This window comes from Salvia hispanica, chromosome 5, assembly GCF_029641045.1.
Source record: "Salvia hispanica isolate PSC_SH4W2 chromosome 5, Shi_PSC_v1, whole genome shotgun sequence".
Classification (NCBI taxonomy): domain Eukaryota; kingdom Viridiplantae; phylum Streptophyta; class Magnoliopsida; order Lamiales; family Lamiaceae; genus Salvia; species Salvia hispanica.
In genome coordinates, this window is record NC_142696.1 from 17,252,901 (window position 1) to 17,278,812 (window position 25,912).

The following is a 25,912-nucleotide window of genomic DNA, read 5'->3' on the forward strand; positions in this document are numbered from 1 at the left end:
AAAAATAATAAAAAATAAAAATATGTCAAATTTTGTGGGACAGATAAAAATAGAAAAATATGAAAAATTTTCTGCAACGGGGGAAGTATTACGTAAATAAATATTTTCAATGCAAGAATCAAGAATAGAAGAATCAATAATAATAAAATATACTGGTAACTAAGGTATCTTTTCTACTTGAAAATTAGCGTTGAAGATGAAGGATTTATAGATTTTCATTCTTGTGAGCATGTATATTATGGACAGTCCGGAGATGTCGAGTAACGCCTTGTGCATGCTTGGGAAATATAACAAAAATACCTAACTATTTTAAATAATACTCCATAGAACAATGGTACCTAAAAATGTCCCGAACTTGCAAATAATACAGCAAAGAGAAATTGTTAGAAAAACGATTAAATTTGGTCAAATTCTAGTTCGTCCTCCAATTTTGAAAATCAGCCACAAAAATTATGAATTTTGGATTTATTCTCAACTAGTATTACCCATGTGCGATGCATGACCCATTTTCTTTTATTTAAACTTATTTTATTTTGTAAAATGATTTTATAAATTCATAAAAATATCATTGTATGATCATAAATATAGAAAATAAAAAACAATTATTAAAAAATATAAAATTAAACAAAGAAAAAGAATAACACATATACCGAATGAGAAACAATATTATTATTTCAAGTTCTAAAATCACAAATTTATACAATAGCAATTTATTGTACCAATAAAAACTCATATAATCAAATAAGTTTATAAACTAAAAAATACACACAAATCACCTATCATTTAAATCACTTTTAGATCTATATCATAGTAGCATATTTGATTTCTAATGATCTGACCCCTCAATCAAAGAGAAACCAACTCAGTTCTCGTAAAAGCCACTTCTTTAAGGCTTTAATCATACATTGACACAACCAAATAGAAGGAAAGAAAAGTTAAAAAATATGTGAGTTGAATATCAAGAGGGACTCAACAATCAAATCCAAAGGAAAGCATGGTTAGCATAGACAGAAGGTATACCAGTGAAATCAATAACAACCATAAAATTCAGCTCATATCCTCCAGCCAAGTAATCGAGGAATGTGTGCAGTGTGCTTGATTTTCTTTGAATACTTATCCACAATCAACTAACTCTTTAAAACCTACAAGAAGCAAAATGCAACTTTTAAATAGGTACATATATATTGAAAAATACTCTTTCTAAATAGTCTGGTTCTTACCTTGCGTTGATGATTTTGCCCAACTGATTGTGGGAAGATATTGTAGACCTTGCAGAGCCAACTTGATCGCATTAGCCTGCAAAAATGAAGGAAACATCGCTGTGAACCCGAATCAACCATGCCACGATTGAATCATGGAAATGCAAAGGGAGAAACCAAAAATTCTTATGAAACCGCAATACCTGCTCATCAGTAATTCTACGCAGAGGCGAACCACCTCCAATGGCAGCATACCCTTCCTTGTTCTTGGAGCTCTCAACGTTGAAATCAGCTATGCCAAGGGACGTTGAAGGAACCCGAACAACCTTGGAAGACGAATAATATCCTGCAAGATGGCAGAAAAAAATACAGCAACCATCAAATAATAAAACCAAATAATCATGTTAATTTATTTTACCGTTTTTTTTTTGGAAATCATTGTCCTCTTAAATGTTTGAATTGTATAGGACCCATTAAATCTAAATTACAGTTACTAAACGTCCATGAAGTTAATAGGTTAGTGGGTAAGTGTCAATGAATTTCATTAGTGGGTAGTTAAAAAAAATGAAGAGTCATAGTATTAATATTATCAATGGCATTCATATAATTATTTCCGAAACTCCCCTTTTAATATTTATAGATAGATTATCGCATGATAAAAAATTCTAGTCACATATGTGTAATATATTGCTCTTATTTTTAATCAAACAATGTCGTTTTCTTTACGAATAGACAACATTATTTAACTAATCAGCGATGACGTCCATAAATGATTTTTCGATTGTTGTATTAGATACAATTTCACCAAAATAATCACCATAAAATAATTGAAAATGAATCCATACTTCATTAGTTTTTATGATTGATTTTTAAAGTTCCAAACTTAATGATTTTGTAAACAATTTGCGCTATAATAGAATACTTCAACTATAATTACGTTGTGCCCAATTATAATCCCATTATCACAATTATAAATCTGAGCGTTATTATTATTATTATCATATTATTATATTATTATATACTATTATTAAATCCATACTATAAATTTAATTTAAGATACTACTAATATTAATATTATTAGTAATAGTCATGCTAAAATGGCATAATTAAAATAGTGAGGATGTTTTTGGTTTGGTTGCAAGAATCAATGGAACAAAAACCTTCAATGACTTCTTCGATGAACACATGGTACTAACTAATTAAATTCTACAGTATAATTAGCATTGTTTAGAAGTATCAACGATACTACCTTGTTGTCTCATCTTACATAGTGGCTAATAGTTCATAGAAAACTATTTTCATCAAGTTTCAGAAAAAGTGCACATACTTCCCCCTCATCTCCCACCTAAGACTCACTCGGATGTTGCATCAACTGCCTTCGGATTTCTCCAGAGCTGCCAAAATAAAGAAAACCGGGTTAGTTTGAATAGCTAACATCGTTCAGAGAGTAGCACATCATTGCGAATCAACCACAATAGCAAGGGCATGGCAGAAGCATTCACAGTTCTTTCACAAGGGGTAGCATTCAAGAAAAGTTCTCTTCAATATCAAACTGATGTCATTAGTCAGATATCTATCCGTTTAAAAACATGCATAAGAGTAAAAAGACAAGCAGGCACGTATGAGAGAGAGAGAGAGAGAGAGAGACTGTTATAGTTCAGGAGCTTCTCGATCAGATCGACGTGTGTCATCAACATCCTTCGGCAGCAGTAGCGAACCAATAGCAAGGAATCAAGGGCATCTCTGCAAATAGAAATCCGGGTTCAGTGCAATGAGCATAACAGAGGCCAGATGCATCACTTGCAAAGAGCACTAGAAAAAACAAACTACATCTCTTGTTTCTTTCCTCGTATGATTAAAACCAACACAAAACAAACATAAATTAATTTGATCTTGATACTGCAAATATGATCTCCACAGCATACTCGATCGTAAGTTACCAATACTATAGTCAGGTCAAGGCATGATCATATTCCTACATCTAATTTATCACAATTTATCCTTCCAACTAAGTCCAACAATGCTTGCATAGTGCAGAAAACTAACTCATTTTACCGACGAAGATCAGTGCATCACTCCCAACGAACACTAGAAAAAACAAACTACACATCTTGTTTCTTCACTCGTATAATTAAAACTATTAACTCAAAACAAACATACATAAATTGATCTCAACACTGCAAATATGATCCCAAACCGCATACTCGATGGAAAGTTACCAAAGGTCACAGTCAAGATCATATTTCTACACCTAATATATCACAATTTTATTGTCCCAACTAAGACCAACAACACTTGCAAAGTGCAGAAAACTAACTCATTTTACTGGGTTCAATGCAATGAGAAAAACAGAGGGCAGATGCATCACTTACAAAGAGAACTAGAAATAACAAACTATACATCTTGTTTCTTTCCTCGTATTATTAAACTATTAACTCAAAACTAACATATACTCCCTCTATCCCATTAAATATGAAACGTTTTCCTTTTTTGGTTGTCCCATTAAAAATGAAACGTTTCCTAAAATGGAAATAACTCTATCTCTACTTTTTCATCTCTCTTACTTTACTCTCTCTTCATTAACTCACATAACAACACTACATAAAATCCCGTGCCGATTCTCAAATGTTGCATTTTAAGTGGGACGGAGGGAGTATTAATTTGATCTTGACACTGCAAAAATGATCCCCACCGCATACTCAATAGCAAGTTACCACAACTATAGTCAGGTTGTGCCAAGATCATATTTCTAAACCTAATTTATCACAATTTTCTCCTACCAACTAAGCCCAACAGCGCTTGCAAAGTGCAGAAAACTAACTCATTTTATCGACAAAGATCAGTGCATCACTTCCAAGGAGCACCAGAAAAATCTTATTACTTTTCTTGTATGATTAAAACTATCAACTCAAAACAAACATTAATTAATTTGATCTTGACACTGCAAATATGATCCTCGCCACATACTTGATGGCAAGTTACCACAACAATAGTCAGGTTACAGCCAAAATCATATTTCTACACCTAATTTATCACAATTTTATCCTCCCAACAACGCTTGTATAGTGCAGAAACTAACTCATTTTACTGACCATTCATAAACATAAAGAAAATCAGTGCTCAATAAAACACTGTCTAACTATTTTCAACTAATTACTCAACATACAAGAAAAATAGAGGAATTAAAATAAATTATAATAATGGAGGTGAACAAATTATTGGTTTTTTGGCCAATACACCAAATAACCCCACTTCTCAACCCTAACCGAACGCAATTCTTCAAAAATCCAAATTGAAATTCCAACAGAAAACCCTAAAAGGAGCATGAAAAAAAATACTAACCCCTCACTGTAGTCTGCCTGGAGCAGATCGAGGTACATATCCCATTTGTTTCCGATAACCTATGTGTATGATTAATTTGTACCAAATTAGAAACGGCTCGTATGAATCAAAGCATTATAGTTTCGATGATCGAGTTAATATAGAGATTACCTTCCCGCAAGTGAAGCAACGGACAGGAATAATCATCTTGATTTTGCTGCAATTTCGGCTCTTAATTCTTAAACCCTATGGTTTATGTTCGCCGGTAACAAATGGAGAATTTTGAGTGTGAATTTGAATACATATGTTTCTGCAATGGGCTTTTAGAGACTATTTAGTTTTATAAAAGATGGGCTTAATTTGGGCCCATCAAATATATTAAATTATTGGTTAAAAAAGCATTATATAATGCTAGATATCAAGAATGAAATAGGAATATAAAGTTATTTATAGTAAAATGAATAAGAGAACAATGATAAATGGCGATCTAAAATAAAATTTAGCTTAATTCGTATTAAGATGTTTGTCGTCTAACTAACTTTACTTTTCTACCACTATCTAGGGATGTCAATTGGGCTAACCTGCTCGAGTTCGGGCCAATCCACTCGGGTTGTCGGGCTATTTGGATGCGGGTTGATCGGGCTGTGAATTTTTTGGGTTATAAATTTTCGGCCCTAACCCTAAATCTTCGGGTTCTGAGCCAACCCACGGGCTATTCGGGTCAATAGTAATCTCATATGTTACCTTCTATAAAATCCAATATTCTAAATTATTAAAAAGTAGATTTTCGCAAATAGTAAAGTATTATTAAAGTTAAGAGAAAGAAAATAATAGCAATTGAAAATTGTAGCAAAATAGATAAACATATCGTTCAATTAATAGCACACATGAATCTGACTACAATTAAATGGAAATCATGCATTTCATATAATCCTGACTTTCAATTTGAGAGAGAAGACATAATTACCACATATTCTTCATATCAAATGTTGTACTATAATATTGATATTACCAAATATACTTTATAAAAGTATATAATCCAAAATTTTAATTATATTTTTATATTAAATGCTCAACCCGTGGGCTAACCCGCAACCCACCCGGGCCAGCCCGTATAACCCGCCGACCCAAACGGGTTAGCCCGTGTAGCCCGCTTCTGAATATGGGTTGCGATTCCCTAACCCTATGATTTTACTGGGTAATTCGGGTCGACCCATGGATTTCGGGTTAGATTGACATCTCTACCACTAACGAAACACACTTTTACAAATAATTTGATCAAACCAAATTTTCGATCAACTTCCTGTCAAAATTTTTTTATATAATTAGAGAAAAGAAATCTACTAATTTTGAGTCGCGTCTTATTTATTTTGTATCAGCATTTTACCCTCTGCCCCTTCCACTTGCAATAGGGCGGACTATAGCCCGCCCTAAGCCCCGCTCTAAACATTTTATTTATTATTTGAATATATAAACACTACAAAAATTTATTAATCTTATTTTTTATGTTTGCAAATATATCATTTAGCAAGAATAAAAATATAAAAACACCACAAATTAAAGGCATATCCTATTGTCAGTATTTATTTTTTATTTTATTTTTATTTTATGCTTGCAAATGTGGAAATCGTCGGAATTCAATGATGAATTTAGAGAGAAATTGAAAAATGTGTGCATAGTCCGGACTATCGTCCTCACACCTGAATGGGGCGGACGATAGGCCGGCCGACTATGCAAAAATATGTACACAGTCTCGGACGATGCATAGGGCGCGCGGACTAAGGATTGGGCTTAGGGCGGGGTGCTGCAGTGGCGGACTATGCGTAAGACGATGCATCATCCGTCGCATAGTCCGTCCCATTGTGGATGGCCTTATAAACTTAACATATGATGCCCTTACATATTAATACACCAAATTAAATTACTACTGTATATGAGTGGAATTCATATTTCACTAACTTTTTTTCATCTAATCTTTCAATATTTTGTAAATTCCGTTCCAAAGAAAAATAAGACTTATATTTCACTAATTTTTTTCTTCTAATTTTTTTAATATTTTGTAAATTCCGTGCCAGAGAGAAATAAACTTTTTTTCGCAGACGGAGGGAGTACTTAGTTAGACAAATTGAATTAGAATAAAATATTGAATAGCCGGAGAATCACATCTGATCTGGTAGCTAAATTTTTTAGGGCCAGTTCATGAATATTAAGTGACAACGTTATTATGTGACACTAAAATATTTGGCAAAAATATTTTTGAATAAATATTATTTTTTAGTAGAATTAACATATTAATTATTTTTATTTCATTTCATTTCATTCCTATATTGTTTATAGTTAACAAATATAGAAATGGAATCGATCAAAGAATTGCAATTTCATTTTCTTTGTATTCCTCGTGCTTGCCAAGCACAATAATGAAATGGAATTGTCATCCATTCTCATCTCCATTTCATTCTCCCCTCATTCCATTTTATCATACCAACAAGCCCCTTAGGAGTTTAAGAATTACTCCCTCCGTCCGCTTTGTCCTTGAATAGGAATCTCATTTTCTACCGACATGTGTTTTAAGAAAAGTTAAAAAAGTGCGTGGAAAAAAAATTAATGTAATATGAGTTTCACTTGTATATATTAGTTTTAAATGATATATATGCGAGTACAATGAGTTAGTGGAATGTGGGGTCTTTTTACCATTTACTTCCTCCGATTTATAGAAATAGGTCATTTAGGGTTGGTACGGGTTTTAATGTGTTGTTGGTAAAGTAAAAAAGAAAGAGAATGAGTAGTTGAAATTGTATAGTGGATGTTGAAACCCATAAATGATAAAGTAAAAGAGAAGGAGAAAATGTTACCATGGATATGGACTATTTCTATGAGACGGATGAAAAAAGAAATATGACCTATTTCTATGGGACGGAAGGAGTCTGTTGTAGAAGCACCACTTGAGAGCAAGCAACCTGACGAGACAATACCCACCTCGGGACCTCGAACCCAGGAGACCCAAGGAAAATCCGATAAAGCTTGTGGAAGAAGCTAAAGGTGAGAAACCGTTTCCATATCGGTTTGTCACGAAGAGGAAGAAAGAAAACCCTGTGGATTTCATGTCGATATTCGGAAAGCTGGATGTCACCATACCATTCCTCCAAGCCGTGAGACTGCCCCCTCTGGGGAAGTTTATAAAGGAGTTCATAGCTGGAAAGGCCCAAGAGGATGGAAAAATCATGGTGGAAGGGATAACATCAGCTATTGTGCAGGAGAAACTACCACCTAAGAGAGCCGACCTAGGTATGTTTACTTTACCCATAACAATTGGAGATGTAAAAATCAAGCATGCAATGTGTGATTGGAGCATCTATCAATGTTATGCCGTTATCCATTTATAATCGGCTGAAGGGGGTAAAGTTTTCCTAGCTGAGTTCTTCCCGTCTTCAAAGACAAGTGCATTGAAGAGGAAGATATCATGCATAAGGCCAGAATACGATGAGACCCTGAGTGAGTACTGGGAGAAGTACATGAGTCTGCTGGAGCCATGCCCCAACCATTGCATGAAGGAGATAGAGGTGCACCACACCTTTTATGAGGGGATGAACAAGGAAACAAAGGATCTGGCGAATTCATCATACGGAGGCGATTTCACACAGTTGAGAGTCAGTGAAGCCAAGAAGGTTTTAGCAAGCTGTTGAATGCGAAAAAGACGTATGACAACGCAAGAGATGGGTACAACAGAGAAAGGGTAGCAAGTGCTTCGGCTATTGACCAGGAGGAAAGGATGGATTTGAAGATGGAGGAATTAAAGAAGGAATTGCTAACTGCAATCAAGCAGAACACTCCACCACCTTCTCCGACTGGAGGAAATGAGACCCCAGAACTACCATATGATCAGCCGGACAACTCGCCAAATGTGGAGCAAGCAAATGCCGCAGGATACTACAATTCTTATGGCAATTGGATTCCTGGAAGGCAGAGGGATGCACTGTGGAGGGACCACACAAACTTCCGATGGGGAGATGGGAATCAGAACCAAAATCAGTCTCAAAATCAACCCAACCCCCACCCGAACCAAAATTCCAACCGAGGCCCAACGAACCCTGACTACCAGTCTAACTGGGTAGGAAGAAACCAGCATCCTCAGATGCAAAACCCTCAAAACCAGAACCCAAACCCTGCCTATGTACCACCCAATCAGCGGAACAACCAGAACCAAAACCAGAACCAATTTAACCCAGGGCCTCAGCATAGCAGCCACAATCAAAGCCAAAATCAGTACCAGCACAACCACGACCAGTACAACCCTCCTGCCCAGTATAACCAGTACCCACAAAACCAACACCAGCAAAATTTCTCGGGTTATCAGTCAAACCCACCACCCCAGAATTACCTGCACCAGGGCTCGAACCAATTCCATCACCCAAACAGGACGAGGAGGTCTATAGAGGACATGATGGGAGAGATGCTTGCTTCGCAGCAAAGCATTAAAAGCGACTTGCAGTCCAGTAATGACACAATGCAAGGGATGCAAAGTGCCCAGAAGGAGCATAGGGCGAATATGGATATGATGAACAGGCAGTTGGCCCAGCTCGCTAACTCGGTGGGCGAAATGAAAGTGAACTCAGGGAAACTCCCATCTACAGTCCATGTACCTGAAAAGGCAAATGTGAGTAACATTACACTGCGGTCCGAAACAACCTATAATGGACCTCAACTCAAGAACCCTATTGGGGAGTCTAGTGGAGCAAAGGTGCTGAGCGACACCGTCTCGGTGGAAGAGCTCAAGAGGCCTCTGCCTCAGATGGAGGATCCGTTTTTTCTAAATGAGAAGCCTACTGCGGAAGGAAAGAAGGGAGAAACACAACCTGGAAACGAGCAACCTGAAGAAGCAATACCTGTATCGGTACCTCGAACCCAGGAGGCACCAAGGGAAAGTCCACCAAGGCTAACTGAAGAGGCTAAAGGAGAAAAACCGTTTCCATATCGGTTTGTTACGAAAAGGAAGAAAGAAAACCCTGTGGATTTCATGTCAATCTTCGGGAAGCTGGATGTCACCATACCATTCCTCCAAGCCGTGAGACTGCCCCCTCTGGGGAAGTTTATAAAGGAGTTCATAGCCGGAAAGGCCCAGGAGGATGGAAAAATCATGGTGGAAGGCATAGCATCAACTATTGTAAAGGAGAAACTACCACCCAAGAGAGCCGACCCAGGTATGTTTACTTTACCCATCACAATTGGAGATGTAAAAATCGAGCATGAAATGTGTGATTTAGGAGCATCTATCAATGTTATGCCGTTATCCATTTATAATCGGTTGAAGCGGGTAAAATTGCCAAATACTCGGGTGTTGATCCAACTGGCTGATAGGTCATGTATAAATCCGGAGGGTGTGTTAGAAAATGTGTTGGTCAGGATACAAGACTTTACTTATCCCGCTGATTTTTATGCAATTAAAATGAGTGAACCAGAAGCTAGGGAGTCTAGCGGGATATTGTTAGGAAGACCATTTTTAAGAACGACTAAGACAATTGTAGATATGGCCGAGGGAATAATTTGCATTGACTTTAATGGTGAGAAATTTGTTTTTGACATCAATGAATCCATGAAAAAACCAATAGATTCTGAAAATCTATGTTATGTTGATGTAATTGACTCCTTAGTCCAAGAATTTCTTGAGACCGAATTATTGCAGGAAAAACTCCAAGCCTTGGATGTGTATGCGCAAGTTGATGTGGAAGCAGCTGCATGGTGTGATCTGATCAGTAGCCGAGGGTTAACTGACGAGGAGATCGAAGAAGCAATTACGGAATTCTGTCAGAAGTCGGAACTAGCGGGATCCGTAGGGGCTTTGCTACCGACCAGTATGGAGGAAAAATCAGATGGTGAACAAGAGCGAGAGGAGGATTCTAAAAAGAACCCTCTACCTACAGACACACTACCCCCACAAGTGGAGTTGAAAAAGTTGCCAGCGAACCTAAAGTATGCCTACCTCGGGGAGGAAGACTCGTTCCCTGTAATCATCAATAGCGGGCTGACTGAAGAGCAAGAGGCAAGACTACTAACTGTGTTGAGCAAAAACAAGAAGGCTATTGGATGGAGCCTTACGGACCTGGTGGGGATAAGCCCGGATGTCTGCATGCAAGGCTGCTTTCGCCAAGATTGCCCAACCACTTACCAGACTTCTCCAGAACGAGGTGGAGTTCGTTTTCGACGAGCATAGCAAGGCTTCTTTCAACCTTCTTAAGGAAAAATTGATCTCTGCACCGATTATTCAAGCTCCTAACTGGGATCACCCCTTCGAGGTGATGTGCGATGCTAGTGACTATGCAGTGGGGGCCGTACTGGGTCAGAAGATCGATGGGAAGAGGTACGTGATATTCTATGCATCTAAGACCTTGAATCAAGCCCAACGGAATTATGACACCACCGAGAAGGAGATGTTGGCTGTTGTCTATTCGTTCGAAAAGTTCAGGCAGTACCTACTAGGATCCAGAGTCATCGTCTATACTGATCATGCGGCCATTAAGTATCTCATTGCGAAGAAAGAGTCAAAACCCCGACTGATCAGATGGATGCTGCTTTTACAAGAATTTGATTGGGAAGTAGAAGACCAAAAGGGGGTTGAAAACAAAGTAGCGGACCGTTTGAGCAGAATAATACAAGAAGGGAACAGTGAGGATGTGAGAGATCGATTCCCGGAAGAGCATTTGTGTGAAGTGATTTTCTCCGCAAGGAAGATCGACTGGGAAGAAGTAATGAGGCTTACTGGGCAGGATGCAACAACCAAGGGCAAGCAGAAAGTAGGACATGAACCCTGGTATGTGGACTTGGCCAACTACCTTGTGACGGGAGAGCTACCAATGGTGCCAAACGTGACAAAGGCTCAGAGGATGAAGATCAAGAGCGAAGCAAAGTATTATTTCTGGGACGACCCATACTTGTGGAAGGCAGGAACCGACCAAGTTATAAGGAGATGCGTTCCTGACTGGGAGCAACGGGATGTACTAATGCACTGTCACTCCTTGGCATGTGGAGGACATTTCGGACCTAGAAAGACTGCGACAAAGGTGTTGGATAGCGGATTCTATTGCCGACTCTGAACAGAGTTGCATATGAATTCTGCAAGGGTGACCGTTGCCAACTGACCGATGGGATCTCCACAAGGGACGAAATGCCGCAAGTTCCAGTGATTGTTTGTGAGGTGTTCGACATCTGGGGTATGGACTTCATGGGTCCTTTTCCCTCATCTTATGGGAACTCCTACATCCTGGTGGCAGTTGACTATGTATCAAAGTGGATAGAAGCCAAAGCCACGAGCACTTGTGAATCTAAAGAAGTCACCAAGTTCCTCAAGAGTCATATATTCAGCCGATTTGGGATACCAAGGGCAATCATCTCCGATCAAGGGACCCACTTCTGCAACCGAACGGTCGAAGCATTAATGAAGAAGTACGGGGTTCATCACCGTCTATCCAGTCCTTACCACCCTCAAGCCAACGGGCAAGCGGAGATCTCAAACAGAGAAATAAAAAACATCTTAGAGAAGACAATCAACCCTCCAGAAAAGATTGGAGCACAAGGTTGGAGGATGCTCTGTGGGCATATCGGACAGCCTACAAAACTCCTATCGAGATGTCCCCATATCGCACCGTCTTTGGGAAGATGTGCCACTTGCCAGTAGGAATTGAGCACTGAGCGTACTGGGCAGTTCAGCAGGTTAACGTGGATGCTAAGGCCTGTGAAGAGGAAAGGAAGCTGCAACTACAAGAGCTAGAAGAACTCAGATTGGAGTCGTTTGATTCAGCCATGTGGTACAAGGAGAAAACAAAGATGTGGCACGACAAAAACCTGTGAACCAAGAATCTCCAAGTTGGTCAGAAAGTACTACTCTTCCAGTCGAGATTGAAGCTAATGCCTGGGAAACTCAAGTCAAAATGGGCAGGACCTTACATTATCACTGCACTACGTACTAATGGAGCGGTCGAGATTTCAGGGAAACTCTAACCCTTTTGTCGTTAATGGGCATAGATTAAAAATATATAGGGAAAATGATGAGATGTGTGTAGTGGAAGAAATTCCACTACACTTTAATAGCGTCTAAATGACCAGTAAAAAAAGGGGTTTGGAGTTCCACCTGGTCAACGTAATATGATTCGTGCTCATTGACCAGGTAAAACTTCAAATACCGTTAGTAATGATGTAAATATTGTGAATATTTAGTAATTTAGCTCAAGTTAAGTAGGAAAAATACCAAAAAGATTTTCGGATCTTAAATATTAAGTTGGAGTCCGTACTGACCACGAGAATACCACTTGGGTGAAACTCTGAATTATATTTAAGAACCATTTATTTGCTTTATTTCTATTTTTAGCTAGTTGAGAGGGAGGTATAGAGTGAAATTTGAATTTTGGTGCGTGTTGCAGCTTTACAGGCGAGTGCAGAGATTGGGAGGGCGCGTGGAGCAGAGACGTGACAGGGGACGTCCAATCAGCTGCGAGAACGCCCAACCGCCTCTGCCCCGAACCGTCGCAACCTGGCAACCGCTTACAACCGGTCAAAACCCTCAAATACCCACCCCACTATAAAATACCCACCGCCTACTCCCCTTCACTTTACAAACCCTTCCTGCATTCTCTCACCCACAACCACCACCCCACTCCGAAAACTACCGCCCCCCTACAAAAACCACCGTAAATCACTACCGGAAAAAGAGACCCACCACCAATACAGACCATGGCGAAGAGTGAAGCAACCAACACCACAGCATCCAACACCGGTGAAGACCTCCCAGAAGCCCGAGCGACAGCAGAATCGCGGCCACCAAGTCCACAACGATCAAAGCCAACGCCGACGACACAAATTCCGGCAATGGTTCCTTTAGACGCACTGGCAGCGTATCTAAGGCAACAGGACCCGAACAAAGATTGGATAGCGACCCTGGCCGGATTTAGCCTTACCGGAGGAATGCCGGCAACACCAAACCCTACCCCAACTGCAACCACAGTAAACCCACCCACCATCACCCCAAAAACCTCAAATCCGACATCCGAAAAGACCTCCCCAACGGAAACTACACAATCAGAACCCTCTCACCTTTCTCCCATACACCAACAAACAGAGCCGCTCAACGTTAGCCCTCTTTCCGCCTATCAAGATCCCAACTGGGGAGAAACAGAGAAAAAGGAGAGCGGAGGGGGAGTAAGCGAGGGCAAGAAGGATGAAGCAGAGGATTTAATGGCCACTGAGACCAAAGCCAAAGAAGCAGAGAGGGAGGAAATAGATCTGAATGAATTGGCCAAGAGGCAAGGGGTTAATAACGGATGATGAGTTCCAATCGGTTCTGAGCAAGGGAGATAGGATCGTGGTAAACTCTGAAGGGGTGGCTGAGGTACTGGACCTCGCATCCCAGGCAGTAGGAGGAGGGGAAACAGCCATAGAAGCAGATGAGTCAAGGGAAGTAGTCCACCAATCCGTGGAGGAGATGACAGAAGAACAGCCGAGTAAGGCCGACAAACTTGAGGAGGAGAGGCAGGAACTGATGGGGTTTGTATACTAAAAGATGCTTCGAGCGTACATGCCTTTGTACAGTTAGCTTGTGCATGTATACGAGAAACGCCACATCCACTTGTTTACCTAATTATGAGAGTAAATAATATAATATAATGGTTTATTATTGAAATATGATAAACAAGTCTAAGGCTTTTTACTAAGAAGGTCAAGTAGGGAAATTCGATGAATCTCCTCATGAGTTTTCCAGGAGGGGACTTGGCCAGATCTAGTAAGAAGAAAAACGTATTCACAACCTAGATAGGCTTTGGCTACCTATTGGTACGGTTGCGGTGTTTGTGATAATTCTCTCTTACCTAAGACGAGATTAGTAACACCGGTGTGGTAAAGCACTGAAAGGATCTAATGTGAAATGTATTCTTTATTGCTATCTACCGTAAGAATATATTTCGGAAAATTTTAGTATTTTCTAGTCTATGGAATTAATATCAATATTGTTTATTCAATCAAACGCCACTTTGACTTATCAATATGTGAGAGTTTGTACGTAACTCAAGTTCATGATATCTTGGGTGGTAGTAATTGAATAACATGAAGGTATTGGAATATTATTTCATAGAATTCGCGTGCCCAGTGTGGTATGATTAAATCCCTAAGGGGTGATCCCCAAGAGGTGTTTGAAAAAGGAATTTATTATTCAGAAAACTGCGCAGTTGGAATTTATTCCACGAATAATAAATAAAGTTTCAAACTAGAAAAACTCTTTGGAGAATTAATTTAATTCTAGTCACATAGCAGACAAAAGAATTAAATTGATGGATCAAGATAATCTTAAACGCGGGAAATATTATAAAATAAAATGGACCAAGTTATTTGTAATTTGGTGATTTAAGTGGGAGTGCAATATTATTCTTTAGTGGAACAAAATAATATTCCATTGATAATATATTAAATCATGGGTCATTTGATTTAATTAGTAATTTATCTAATGGGTGAGCCCTACACTTAAGTCATTCCATGGATCCCCTTACTAGCCCAATAAGGTCCACTATAAATAATGAATGAAAGGCAAACCCTAACACACAATCCAAGACAACACTCCTCCTCCTAACCCTAGCCGCCGCCGCCGGCGTTCTCTCTCTCCCCTTGCCTCGGTTTGCGTGCCTTGACACGTGGGAGAATTAGGGTTTGTGTTTTGTTCTTGATCTATCCTAATTCATAGGATTAGATCTAGACAATTTCGTGTTTGTGGATTGGGTTTCCCTATATTCATTCAAAGTTATTTAATTGGTTTTCCAAGATCCGCCCACACGGATGGAGAATCAAGGACGAGGGAATAGTATGGAAGATTCACGGTCGATAAACCAAAGATCTCCGGGTGGTGCAGCAAGCAACTTCGATCCTATGATGGATCAAAATGAGGTAACAATCGAATCTACATCAAATTGCATGATTATGTGTTTATTTGATGGTAAATCTATAGATCTATGTTAATTGCATGAAATTGGAATCGAATGCATAATCACCTAAATAGATCCGGTCTAGGACCTATTTGATTTCCGTGTCTTCCGCTGCGGTTAGTGCCAACAACTGGTATCAGAGCCAATTTTTTAGGCTCTGGTTATGTATTTGATTAATTGAATTTTTCGAAAATTGTAGTGTAAGAACTTGGGATTTTCGAAAATAATGCAATGGTTGATTGGATCTATGTTTTTCTTGATTTTATTTTTCGGATCTATGATATGATGTTCTAGATCGATGAAAGAATATTATGAATCTTGGAATTTATTCAAGTTTTTCACAAAAATATTCTAGATCTATGATGAACATCATTAGATCTATATATTCTAAGTAATATGTACTAGATTATATGTTTGTAATTACATGTATGTATGTGTTTAAGTGAATATATGTTTTTGAATCAAGAAATAAAGTGGTCCATGATTGAATACTTGGATCAATGAAAGAATATTATGAATCTTGGATTTTATTCAAGTTTTTCACAAGAATATTCTAGATCTAGCAAGTATTCATAGATCTATAGTTTTTATGTTCTTAATATGCAAGAATAATTTAAATTGCTAAATGCTAGATGTTTAAATATGCATGTTTGATATGAACATAAAAGATTGTTACAAATTAAGAAACGATTAATTAAGATTTAAGATCGTGGTCAAGCGAAGCGACCACGATGAATCAAGTTAATTAAAATCGAAAAATGAAAAAGGAATACAAGGGTTTAAACCCTAGATGTGTTCGATACCGGGCTGCCTTCATCGGGGATCCGAGATCCAGAATCCGGTGAGACAAGGCGGCGGCGTCGGGCAGCGGCTGGCAGCGGCGTCACCTTCGGGCGGCGCTAGGCAGAGGCAGCGGCGATCTGCGTCGTCTTCGGGCAGCCCTCGCGGTTGCAGATCTGAGCAGCTGCGACGTCGTCTCCTCCGGGCAGCTGCACAGCCACGTGACAGCAGGAACGAGCAGCTCCGTTGGACAGTGGCAGCCCTGACTTCGGTTGGGGCAGCAGCCGTGATGTTCCAGGCGACGGAGGGCAGAACGACGTCGCGAGAGGCTGCTCCAGTGGGAGCGGCAGCGACGGACGGCGGTGGTCAGTGGAGACGGCGACGCTGCAGTGGGCAGCAGCTCCGGCAGCAAGCCGGGCAGCGGCTGCACAGCCGTGTGGCTGGTAGCGGAGTCTCCGACGGACAGCAGCAGTAGCAGCGCCGTCTTCGGGCGGTGGCAGGCAGCGGCGCCGGCGGCTGCTGCAGTGGGAGCAGCCGCGGGAGGCGGCGGAGATCGGGTGCAGCAGCGGCTGCTGCAGCGAGGCCCGTGGTGGCCCAACCCTAATTAGGGTTTTGGCTTGTATCTTGTCGTCTCGTTTTTCGTTTTCGTTTGGTTTCGTTTCTTAACATGCAAGCTATTTATAATTGTGGTTTAAAATCCTAAACCTAGAATAATTTAAAATATCTTGTGGGAATTAGAATGATTTTGTCATTAAATCAAGATTCTAATTTTTAAAAAGAGAATATTGCCTTCTTTAAAATTGCCAATTGAATAATTAGTCAAATAATTGATTAAATTTGTTAATTAGTTGATTTTGGTGGATTATTTCCATCTAGATAATATCATGGTAATTAACATAAGGAAATTCAAATATTTGTTAGAACTAATTTTTGGTTTTTTCCTTCATTGGATGGTTTTTTAAAGAATATATTCTTAATATGCTTTCATGTTTTAATCTTAAGGTTTAATTGAAATTGTCTTAATTTAATTGGTGTGTTATGGAATTATTTCCTAGAAATATATACCTAAGGAAAAGACATAACTTTTTCAATTGTTAAAACCTTGAAAATTTCAAAAATTGCATAAGTAATAGTTTGATGGATTTTAATTGGAATCTTATTCCTAGTTTGAATTTTGTCTTTAATATGATGTAGGTGGATTTTAATTCATCTAGATAACATCGGATTAATTAAAGAAGTGAAAAAATTCATTTGGCATTGATATGCCACTAAAATCCTAAATTATTAAAGTTTTAAATAATTAATTGGATTTTAATTGGAATTCAATTCCTAGTTTAATTTGAATTTTATCTTTAATTTTGATGAAGGTGAATTTGTTTCATCTAGATAACATCGAATTGATTTAAAGATATGAGAAATTCATAGAGCATTAATTTTGCTATTAAAATCCTTAATTATTTATTTAAGTTGAATTTTGTCTTTAATTTTTGGTGAAGGTGAATTTTATTTCATCTAGAAAACATCATTATGAATTAAAGATGTAATAAAATTCTTCTTGTCATGTGATTTTATGAAAGCTATGAGAATTTTAATTCTCAAATTTAATTGGTGTGTTTTAAATGGATTTAGTCTTAATTGGATAAGTGCGGATTTTATATCCAAGTGGGCATTTTAAATTAAGACTTAGCTAATCTTTTATGATATACACCTAGACATTAATTTTAGGATAATGATGGTTTAATTCTATCTAAGTAAATCCTAATAGTATTAAAAGGTAATTCTAATAATCAAGATACGTTATTTTAACTAATAATGTATGATTATTTAAGATTGGACTTAATGTCTAGATAATCTTGTTTATGTGAAGGTAGAATTTTTGTTTCTATCTATATTTATTCAAGATGCTTAATTAAATGATCAAGTTTCATCTTTATGGTTATGGGAACCTTTTGTAAATGTGTTTACATGTTTTATTGATGATGATGGATATTTAATTTGAGTTATGATTTTATTTGTTAAAATCTAGTTTAACTCATGCATCGTCTATGTACTTATTGCCTCACATGCATAGCTAATACATGTTTAATTATTCTTTGAATGTGGATATCTGCCTTATCTGCTTAAGTAATAATTAAACTATTAAAACCACCAATAAGAAAATATGAAGCGATAATTACAACACGTTTGTATATGGCCTCCATAAAATTGGTCTTAGTGCGAAGTAGTGACCGGCCTGTCTTTACGTGAGGAGCATTACCAGTTCGTAAGTTTGGACTTCTCTAGATAAAGGTTATTAAAATCGTAAAATTAGTTTTTCAGTAATATCGCGACTGGTCTTTACCGGAGCAATATTGCTGCGAAATTATAAGGATTGTATTTTAATAATGCTTAGAGAGAGCTATAGGAGGAGGTGCTTGTCCGGTCCGACCTTTCTTTAGAGGAGTTCACGCACAAGTAAAGAATCCTTAGTGCTTAATTTTATGGTTATACGCTTTAGCATTGTTAGTCAGCCATGCCATTCTTATGGTCTCTGGACTATCTGTCGACATTGTGGCCAGTAAAAATAATGAATTTCTTGCATGAATAAGACTCGGCTTCCTAGTAGAAGAACGTTTGTGCATGATTTTTGTGGATGTAAAATTGATGAATTGTTTTGTGGTTATTTGCAATTCTTTGAAATTTTATATGTTTATATTATTGGTGTTTATTCTCAGCTTGAACGAAAGATGTTTACTACTTGGGAAGTTTATAGTGCGATCCTTAAATCGAAGGAATGCGATTCTGTTTCTTATTTGGAATGGAAAAGGAGACTTGACATTGATCAGTTGGCTAGTGATTTGAGGTTGGTCCTCACTATGGATCGCCCCTCTTCTTATTACATATCAGACAAGGAAAAGGATGCTTGTGATCGATGGGATACCGCGAGCGGTCATGTCAAGAAGTTTTTGTTGGCCTCGGTCGGCAATGCTCTTGGCTGGATTGACAAGCCCGACAGGTCATTGATTGAAGAACCTAAATGGTTTGATGAAATGTCCACCAAGTGTCTCATGAGATCGGTGGTGAACATTTTGAGGAGAACGGTCTTGAAGGAGAACCAAAACATTAACGACTATGTCGTGGAAATGGTTGACGGTTTTGATAGACTCGAGGCGTTGGGTGGGAAAATAGGCCCAGAGACCCAACAACTCATGATTCTCGATGGACTTCCAAAGAGTTATGAGAAAGTAAGGAAAGAGATATTGGACAAGTTTTGGCCAACATCTCTTCTAGTACTCTCTAGCAAGCTCATTGAGGCACAAGTCCAGATAAGGAAGATGGAGGGTGGGATGGTCAATAACTCCACTGACCTAAGACGCAAGTCTGACATGGCAGAGAGTTCGATCCAACCCAATGTGATTAGGAGGAAGACATGATCTTAATCTAGCTATGACATTTATGTTTTGAACAATGAAAGTCTTGTTTTGCTTTATTTACATTGTTGAATTTTTGAGGATTTTTTGATATTGTTTGGTTTTGATATCATATGGATTATTGATGTGGAATTTTAATTCCTAGTTTATCAATTATGTTTTTGGATTATCGATGTCATTTTATAATGCTTGCATTATTAGATAAATGAAGTTTTGATTATCCAATTATTTATGACATCAAATGTAACATGGTTAATATCAAAATATTTACTTGTGGTTAAACTTGTTGATTCAATTATTATGAAGTTTTCTTCTAGAAATATTGATTATTAAGTTTCTTTAATCCTTAAGTCTTTTGAACCATTATTTTGTTGATGAGTCAATAGAACATTAATGTTCGACATGGATTCAATACAAAATAAATTGATCTTATGATCACGTTTGTTCAAATAAAGGTGTAAGAAAAATAATAACAATGATTGATTACAAGACAAGTAAAATAAATTCAACTAGAAACGAGATAAGTATTTGTTATAAATACTGGGAGTTCTTGTATAGTAAATATAGTATGCACATTAAATTTGTTTTAATGTTCCAAGCCTAGAGTTGACTATTTGATTAGTTATTTTTTTATTTATTTTGTTGTGAAAGTGATAATTAAAATAGTGGGAGCTTTTTCTTAATGAATAATTAAATTCTAAGTGTTTAATAAGAGCGTCATGGCTCGTTTTATTAAACTAGGATGAATTTAACTCCAGACACTGTTTAAATTGTTTTAATAGCCTTAAAGAATATTGAGACTGATATTTTTCTACTTTTAGAAGTGGGAGCTAAATTTTGTCTCATAGAATATTCATAAATGGAATTAAGGTGATGTTTGATAGAGTTGAAAGGGCTCACACCCTAGAATGAAAGTAGTGATAAATTACACACTTTCTAAGACTCTAATAACATTAAAAGACATTTCGAAGTTAGCTATTAAAATTAGAATTACTTTTGGATTTCCAAAGAAAGTATTTCTAAAGATCACAACAAATGATTAAATAAATGAACTCTTGGAATTTATGACTATAAAACAAAGAATGCAATCATTCGGTTTTATTTGTCATAAGGACTAATTTCCAATTAGTCATTGTGATGAGGTAATTATGCTCATACATAAATTTACATCACAAGTTATATAGCAAGGATAATACTAATTTAAGTTGGTATTGTGTAATTAAAGTTTTGGGAATCATATTCGACATGATTAAAACTTTATATATTGCTATAAGTATTCTACTTTAATTAGTAGAAATTCAGAAGGATCAAAATAATGGATTTTGATAGAGGAATATGTATAAGTGCACTTGAGAAAGGCACATAAAATTATTCCACTGGATCAAATGGCCTAGAAATATTTTGATCAAATATTCGTGCTCCTTAGCAAGAATTAAGGTTATAAATTACAAGTATATTTTCGTTTTATGTACTCTAGCAAACTATGTTGGTAGATTCTTTTATAAAGAATTATAGTTTTGAGTACATAGTGGCCAAAGCCTGCTTTGAGTATAAGTGGGAGAAAGAAATTGTGTGCGAATGTGTAGCACAAGGCCAATAAAGTGGTAGGTATACTCGAAAGCATTCTTTGAGTATAAGTGGGAGATTGTTGGGGTTTGTATACTAAAAGATGCTTCGAGCGTACATGCCTTTGTACAGTCAGCTTGTGCATGTATACGAGAAACGCCACATCCACTTGTTTACCTAATTATGAGAATAAATAATATAATATAATGGTTTATTATTGAAATATGATAAACAAGTGTAAGGCTTTTTACTAAGAAGGTCAAGTAGGGAAATTCGATGAATCTGCTCATGAGTTTTCCAGGAGGGGACTTGGCCAGATCTAGTAAGAAGAAAAACGTATTCACAACCTAGATAGGCTTTGGCTACCTATTGGTACGGTTGCGGTGTTTGTGATAATTCTCTCTTACCTAAGACGAGATTAGTAACACCGGTGTGGTAAAGCACTGAAAGGATCTAATGTGAAATGTATTCTTTATTGCTATCTACCGTAAGAATATATTTCGGAAAATTTTAGTATTTTCTAGTCTATGGAATTAATATCAATATTGTTTATTCAATCAAACGCCACTTTGACTTATCAATATGTGAGAGTTTGTACGTAACTCAAGTTCATGATATCTTGGGTGGTAGTAATTGAATAACATGAAGGTATTGGAATATTATTTCATAGAATTCGCGTGCCCAGTGTGGTATGATTAAATCCCTAAGGGGTGATCCCCAAGAGGTGTTTGAAAAAGGAATTTATTATTCAGAAAACTGCGCAGTTGGAATTTATTCCACGAATAATAAATAAAGTTTCAAACTAGAAAAACTCTTTGGAGAATTAATTTAATTCTAGTCACATAGCAGACAAAAGAATTAAATTGATGGATCAAGATAATCTTAAACGCGGGAAATATTATAAAATAAAATGGACCAAGTTATTTGTAATTTGGTGATTTAAGTGGGAGTGCAATATTATTCTTTAGTGGAACAAAATAATATTCCATTGATAATATATTAAATCATGGGTCATTTGATTTAATTAGTAATTTATCTAATGGGTGAGCCCTACACTTAAGTCATTCCATGGATCCCCTTACTAGCCCAATAAGGTCCACTATAAATAATGAATGAAAGGCAAACCCTAACACACAATCCAAGACAACACTCCTCCTCCTAACCCTAGCCGCCGCCGGCGGCGTTCTCTCTCCCCCCTTGCCTCAGTTTGCGTGCCTTGGCACGTGGGAGAATTAGGGTTTGTGTTTTGTTCTTGATCTATCCTAATTCATAGGATTAGATCTAGACAATTTCGTGTTTGTGGATTGGGTTTCCCTAGATTCATTCAAAGTTATTTAATTGGTTTTCCAAGATCCGCCCACACGGATGGAGAATCAAGGACGAGGGAATAGTATGGAAGATTCACGGTCGATAAACCAAGGATCTCCGGGTGGTGCAGCTAGCAACTTCGATCCTATGATGGATCAAAATGAGGTAACAATCGAATCTACATCAAATTGCATGATTATGTGTTTATTTGATGTTAAATCTATAGATCTATGTTAATTGCATGAAATTGGAATCGAATGCATAATCACCTAAATAGATCCGGTCTAGGACCTATTTGATTTCCGTATCTTCCGCTGCGGTTAGTGCCAACAGGAACCAGAGACACAACCAGAGGAAGCCTCAACAGTGATTAAACCGAAACCAGTAAAGAGGAAGCTAGTGTTGAAGAACGACCCTAAGGCAGAAAGGCAGAAACCCCAAAGAGTGTCATAAAGATGCTTAGGAAAGTGGAAGTCCAGCGAGGCAGGAGCAAACACAGCAGCAGATGCAGTGGAGATCTCTAGCGAAGATGAGAAGACTACTCCTACAAAACCTGGGGAGCAGCCCTCGAAAACTAGCCAGCAGGATACACAAATGGCAACAAGGACAGTTTCATCAACGCCGACTGACCAGAAGGAAGAAGCTGACAAGGTGGCTGAGGGTCTGGACCTCGCATCAGAGTCAGTAGGTCGGGAGGAGGCGGCAGGAAGTGATGCTAGTACCCGCGTGGTGGCCGAGCCAACTAACCAGGAGGACGATTCAACACAAGCCGAGGAAGAAGCACATGCAATGGAAATCGAAGACGACAAGTACATCCAGGAAAGAAAGAGAAAGGGGAAGGCCCCTGCCAGGAAGAAACAAGCCGTAAAGAAACAGCGCACAGCCAATGCCAGCATAGTGATCAGAGAGACGGAAGAAAGAAGGAGGTTAAGCGATAGCGACTACACTTCCAGCAAAGAGTCTGACTCAGAGAGTGATATCTCTCTAGAGGGGGAAGAGTACCATGAGCAGCAGCTCCCCGACAACCACCAAGAAGTAGTCCACCCTCCGGTCGAGAGGATCGTGTACCGACGGTGGAGGGTAGAGCTCACTGATGAGCTTATGGAGGACATGAAGCACTACAACACCAAAAAGCTTCAACACGCATTTGACGACAATGAAGATAGCAGCAAGCAGGTCAAATGCGGAAAGGCTACACTTGGGATTCTGGACAGCCTACCAATGCCACCTGATAGCTACCCAACCAGCTAGAAACTTGTCCCTCTGCAACATACTAGGAGCCTTCGTGCGCAACAACATCATCATAACAGAGGCAGAAGACCTATCTTCGATGTATATGGTCGACTGGCCTGTTCGATATACCTTTCTTCGTCCGCACAAACGTGGTATACTACCGACAAGGAGTACCCCAGTTCTACGCAATGGGAGTAACCCCTGGTGGAAGGGCACAACAGGGCCAAGAGGGGCAAGCTGGGCAAATCGACCAAGCGCAAAGGCTGAGGCAAGAAAATTTGGAGAGGGCGGTCACTGAGCTAGCGGAGGAAAATAGACAATCACGGGCAGAGATGACAAAGCTGACAACCCTGATGGAGAGCATACTGAAGGAATTGGCAAAAGGAAAGGAAAGCACTGGAGCTTGAACAAGTGGACATAGAGGACTGAACGAGGAAACCACTGAACCTGAGGAAGAAGAATATGATGAACAAGAGGAGGCAGATGACAACCAACTGGAATCCACTTAAGAGGAACCAAAGGAACAACCTGCACAGACCCCTGCGGCAAGGAGGAGCAGGAGGAATGTCCGATCGACACCCCAAACTGACCAGTTAGTTTTCTATTTATCTTTTTTTTAGTTTTCTTTTATTTCTTTCTTTTTTTACTTTTGTTAAATAGGTAGAATTATGTGTATTAAATGTGAGCAAACCCCATTCATAACACTTAGCCTATTCAATAGTCTAAGTGTGAGAAGTAAAGGGTTTGCTATTTCGGTGCATGTGTTTTTGTATGTATTTTGTGTTCTGTCATAAGCATGCTAACTCACACTTAGCCTACTGCATAGTCTAAGTGTGATGAGTTATATGTTTATATATCATGTTTTGTAAAATTTTCTGCTCTGTCTTGTAAATCTATGTATATATCTGAAACTCTCCCACTTAGCATATTACATAGTCTAAGTGTGAGAAGTTTTTAGATATAGTTTGTGTTTGTTATAAATGTGTGTCTGTCATACTAGCCATTCCCATTTTTCACTTCACAGCCCGTATCTGGGGCAGACACTTGTGAAGAGAGAGGGGGGAGCAAATGGCCAGTATGACATGTATATGTGTGTTATTTGAGTCAGTGCATGTTAGTGCTTTTTTTAGGGTTGTTTAGGTCTAGGAATTATGTGTTATGTGTCTAATGAATGGGCTTAAAACTCAACTGCCGCGAACTGACGGTGAGAGGAATTGAGGGAGATAAGGCATGCCGGAAAACAGAAACCATGTCAGTATAGATGATGCAAGTATGAAGGAAAAACACATCCCTTAGGACAGACACGAAAGCCCTCTTAAAAGGTGAGTTAGAAGCCCCAAAGTGGAACTGCTTTCCACTAAACACTGAAAAAAGCTGAAAAAAGAAGAGTGGCTACCACATGATGTCTAGGGCGAGGCAAACCCTGAAGGTAGTAGGAAACTCCCCAAAAAAAAAAAAAAAAAAAAAAACTACCTTTTGAACCCCATTTTCTAACCTGATCTATACCCCGAAATAACCCATCAGCCACTGGAACTGTGTGTGTGCAAGGCATAAGGATAGGGGGCAACTGCCCAGGAGGACATACAAAAGGGACTAGCTGAAGAAAGAAAAACAAAGAATGAAGGAGAAAATTGATCCGGAAAAATTCCAGATCCAAAAATAGAAGAAGGTATAAGGGTGGCAAAGCCACAGGAAAGAAAACCGAAGAAAATGGTCGCAGATACTTGACCACAAAAAGAGAAAGGAGGAAGAAGGAATAAGGGTGGCGAAGCCACAAGGAAGCTACTGACCAGTTGGAAGCCAATGTCAGAAATTGTCCAGCCGAAGAAGAAGCCCTAGCCAGAAGCCCAAATGCACACAGTTCTCCCTCATCAAAATAAGGAGTTAGTTTTTGAACCTTAGAGCCTTTGGAACATCCACCCCAAACACTATAACCAACAGCCCCGTTACAAGCCTTAAAGACCTTCAGGAGCTGCGCGTGAGATCTGAGTCCGAAACATCTGTGGTCCAGCATTGAGAGGAAACAGTCCTAACATCCCTGTGAGGAATGAGTGACTGAGTGAACCTAGTGTTTGGCCAAGGATTGGGTGATCCTGATAAGCGGATATACTGACTGGGGAGGAAAAGGGGGGCGGCGGAG

The 25,912-nt window shown here is 38.6% G+C and overlaps 2 protein-coding genes and 1 long non-coding RNA gene across 3 annotated transcripts; 1 reads left to right on the top strand and 2 right to left on the bottom strand.

The window, feature by feature from the left end:
• Window positions 1-978: 978 nt before the first annotated feature.
• LOC125187184 (uncharacterized) lies at window positions 979-2,084 on the bottom strand. The gene is made up of 3 exons (XR_007170579.2): window positions 1,403-2,084; window positions 1,221-1,296; window positions 979-1,142 (listed from the first exon to the last, which is right to left on the bottom strand). It is a non-coding gene; the product is annotated as an uncharacterized LOC125187184 (long non-coding RNA).
• Window positions 2,085-2,347: 263 nt separating this feature from the next.
• Window positions 2,348-4,825, bottom strand: LOC125187573 (DNA-directed RNA polymerases II, IV and V subunit 10). The gene is made up of 4 exons (XM_048084192.1): window positions 4,692-4,825; window positions 4,542-4,600; window positions 2,848-2,942; window positions 2,348-2,593 (listed from the first exon to the last, which is right to left on the bottom strand). Exons 1-4 carry the CDS (start codon window positions 4,725-4,727, stop codon window positions 2,568-2,570), a joined length of 216 nt encoding a protein of 71 aa, XP_047940149.1. The 5' UTR covers window positions 4,728-4,825; the 3' UTR covers window positions 2,348-2,567.
• A 14,156-nt stretch (window positions 4,826-18,981) lies between these two features.
• Window positions 18,982-19,668, top strand: LOC148926377 (uncharacterized). The gene has a single exon (XM_089059107.1). It carries the CDS (start codon window positions 18,982-18,984, stop codon window positions 19,666-19,668), a length of 687 nt encoding a protein of 228 aa, XP_088915233.1.
• The last annotated feature ends 6,244 nt before the right edge of the window (window positions 19,669-25,912 follow it).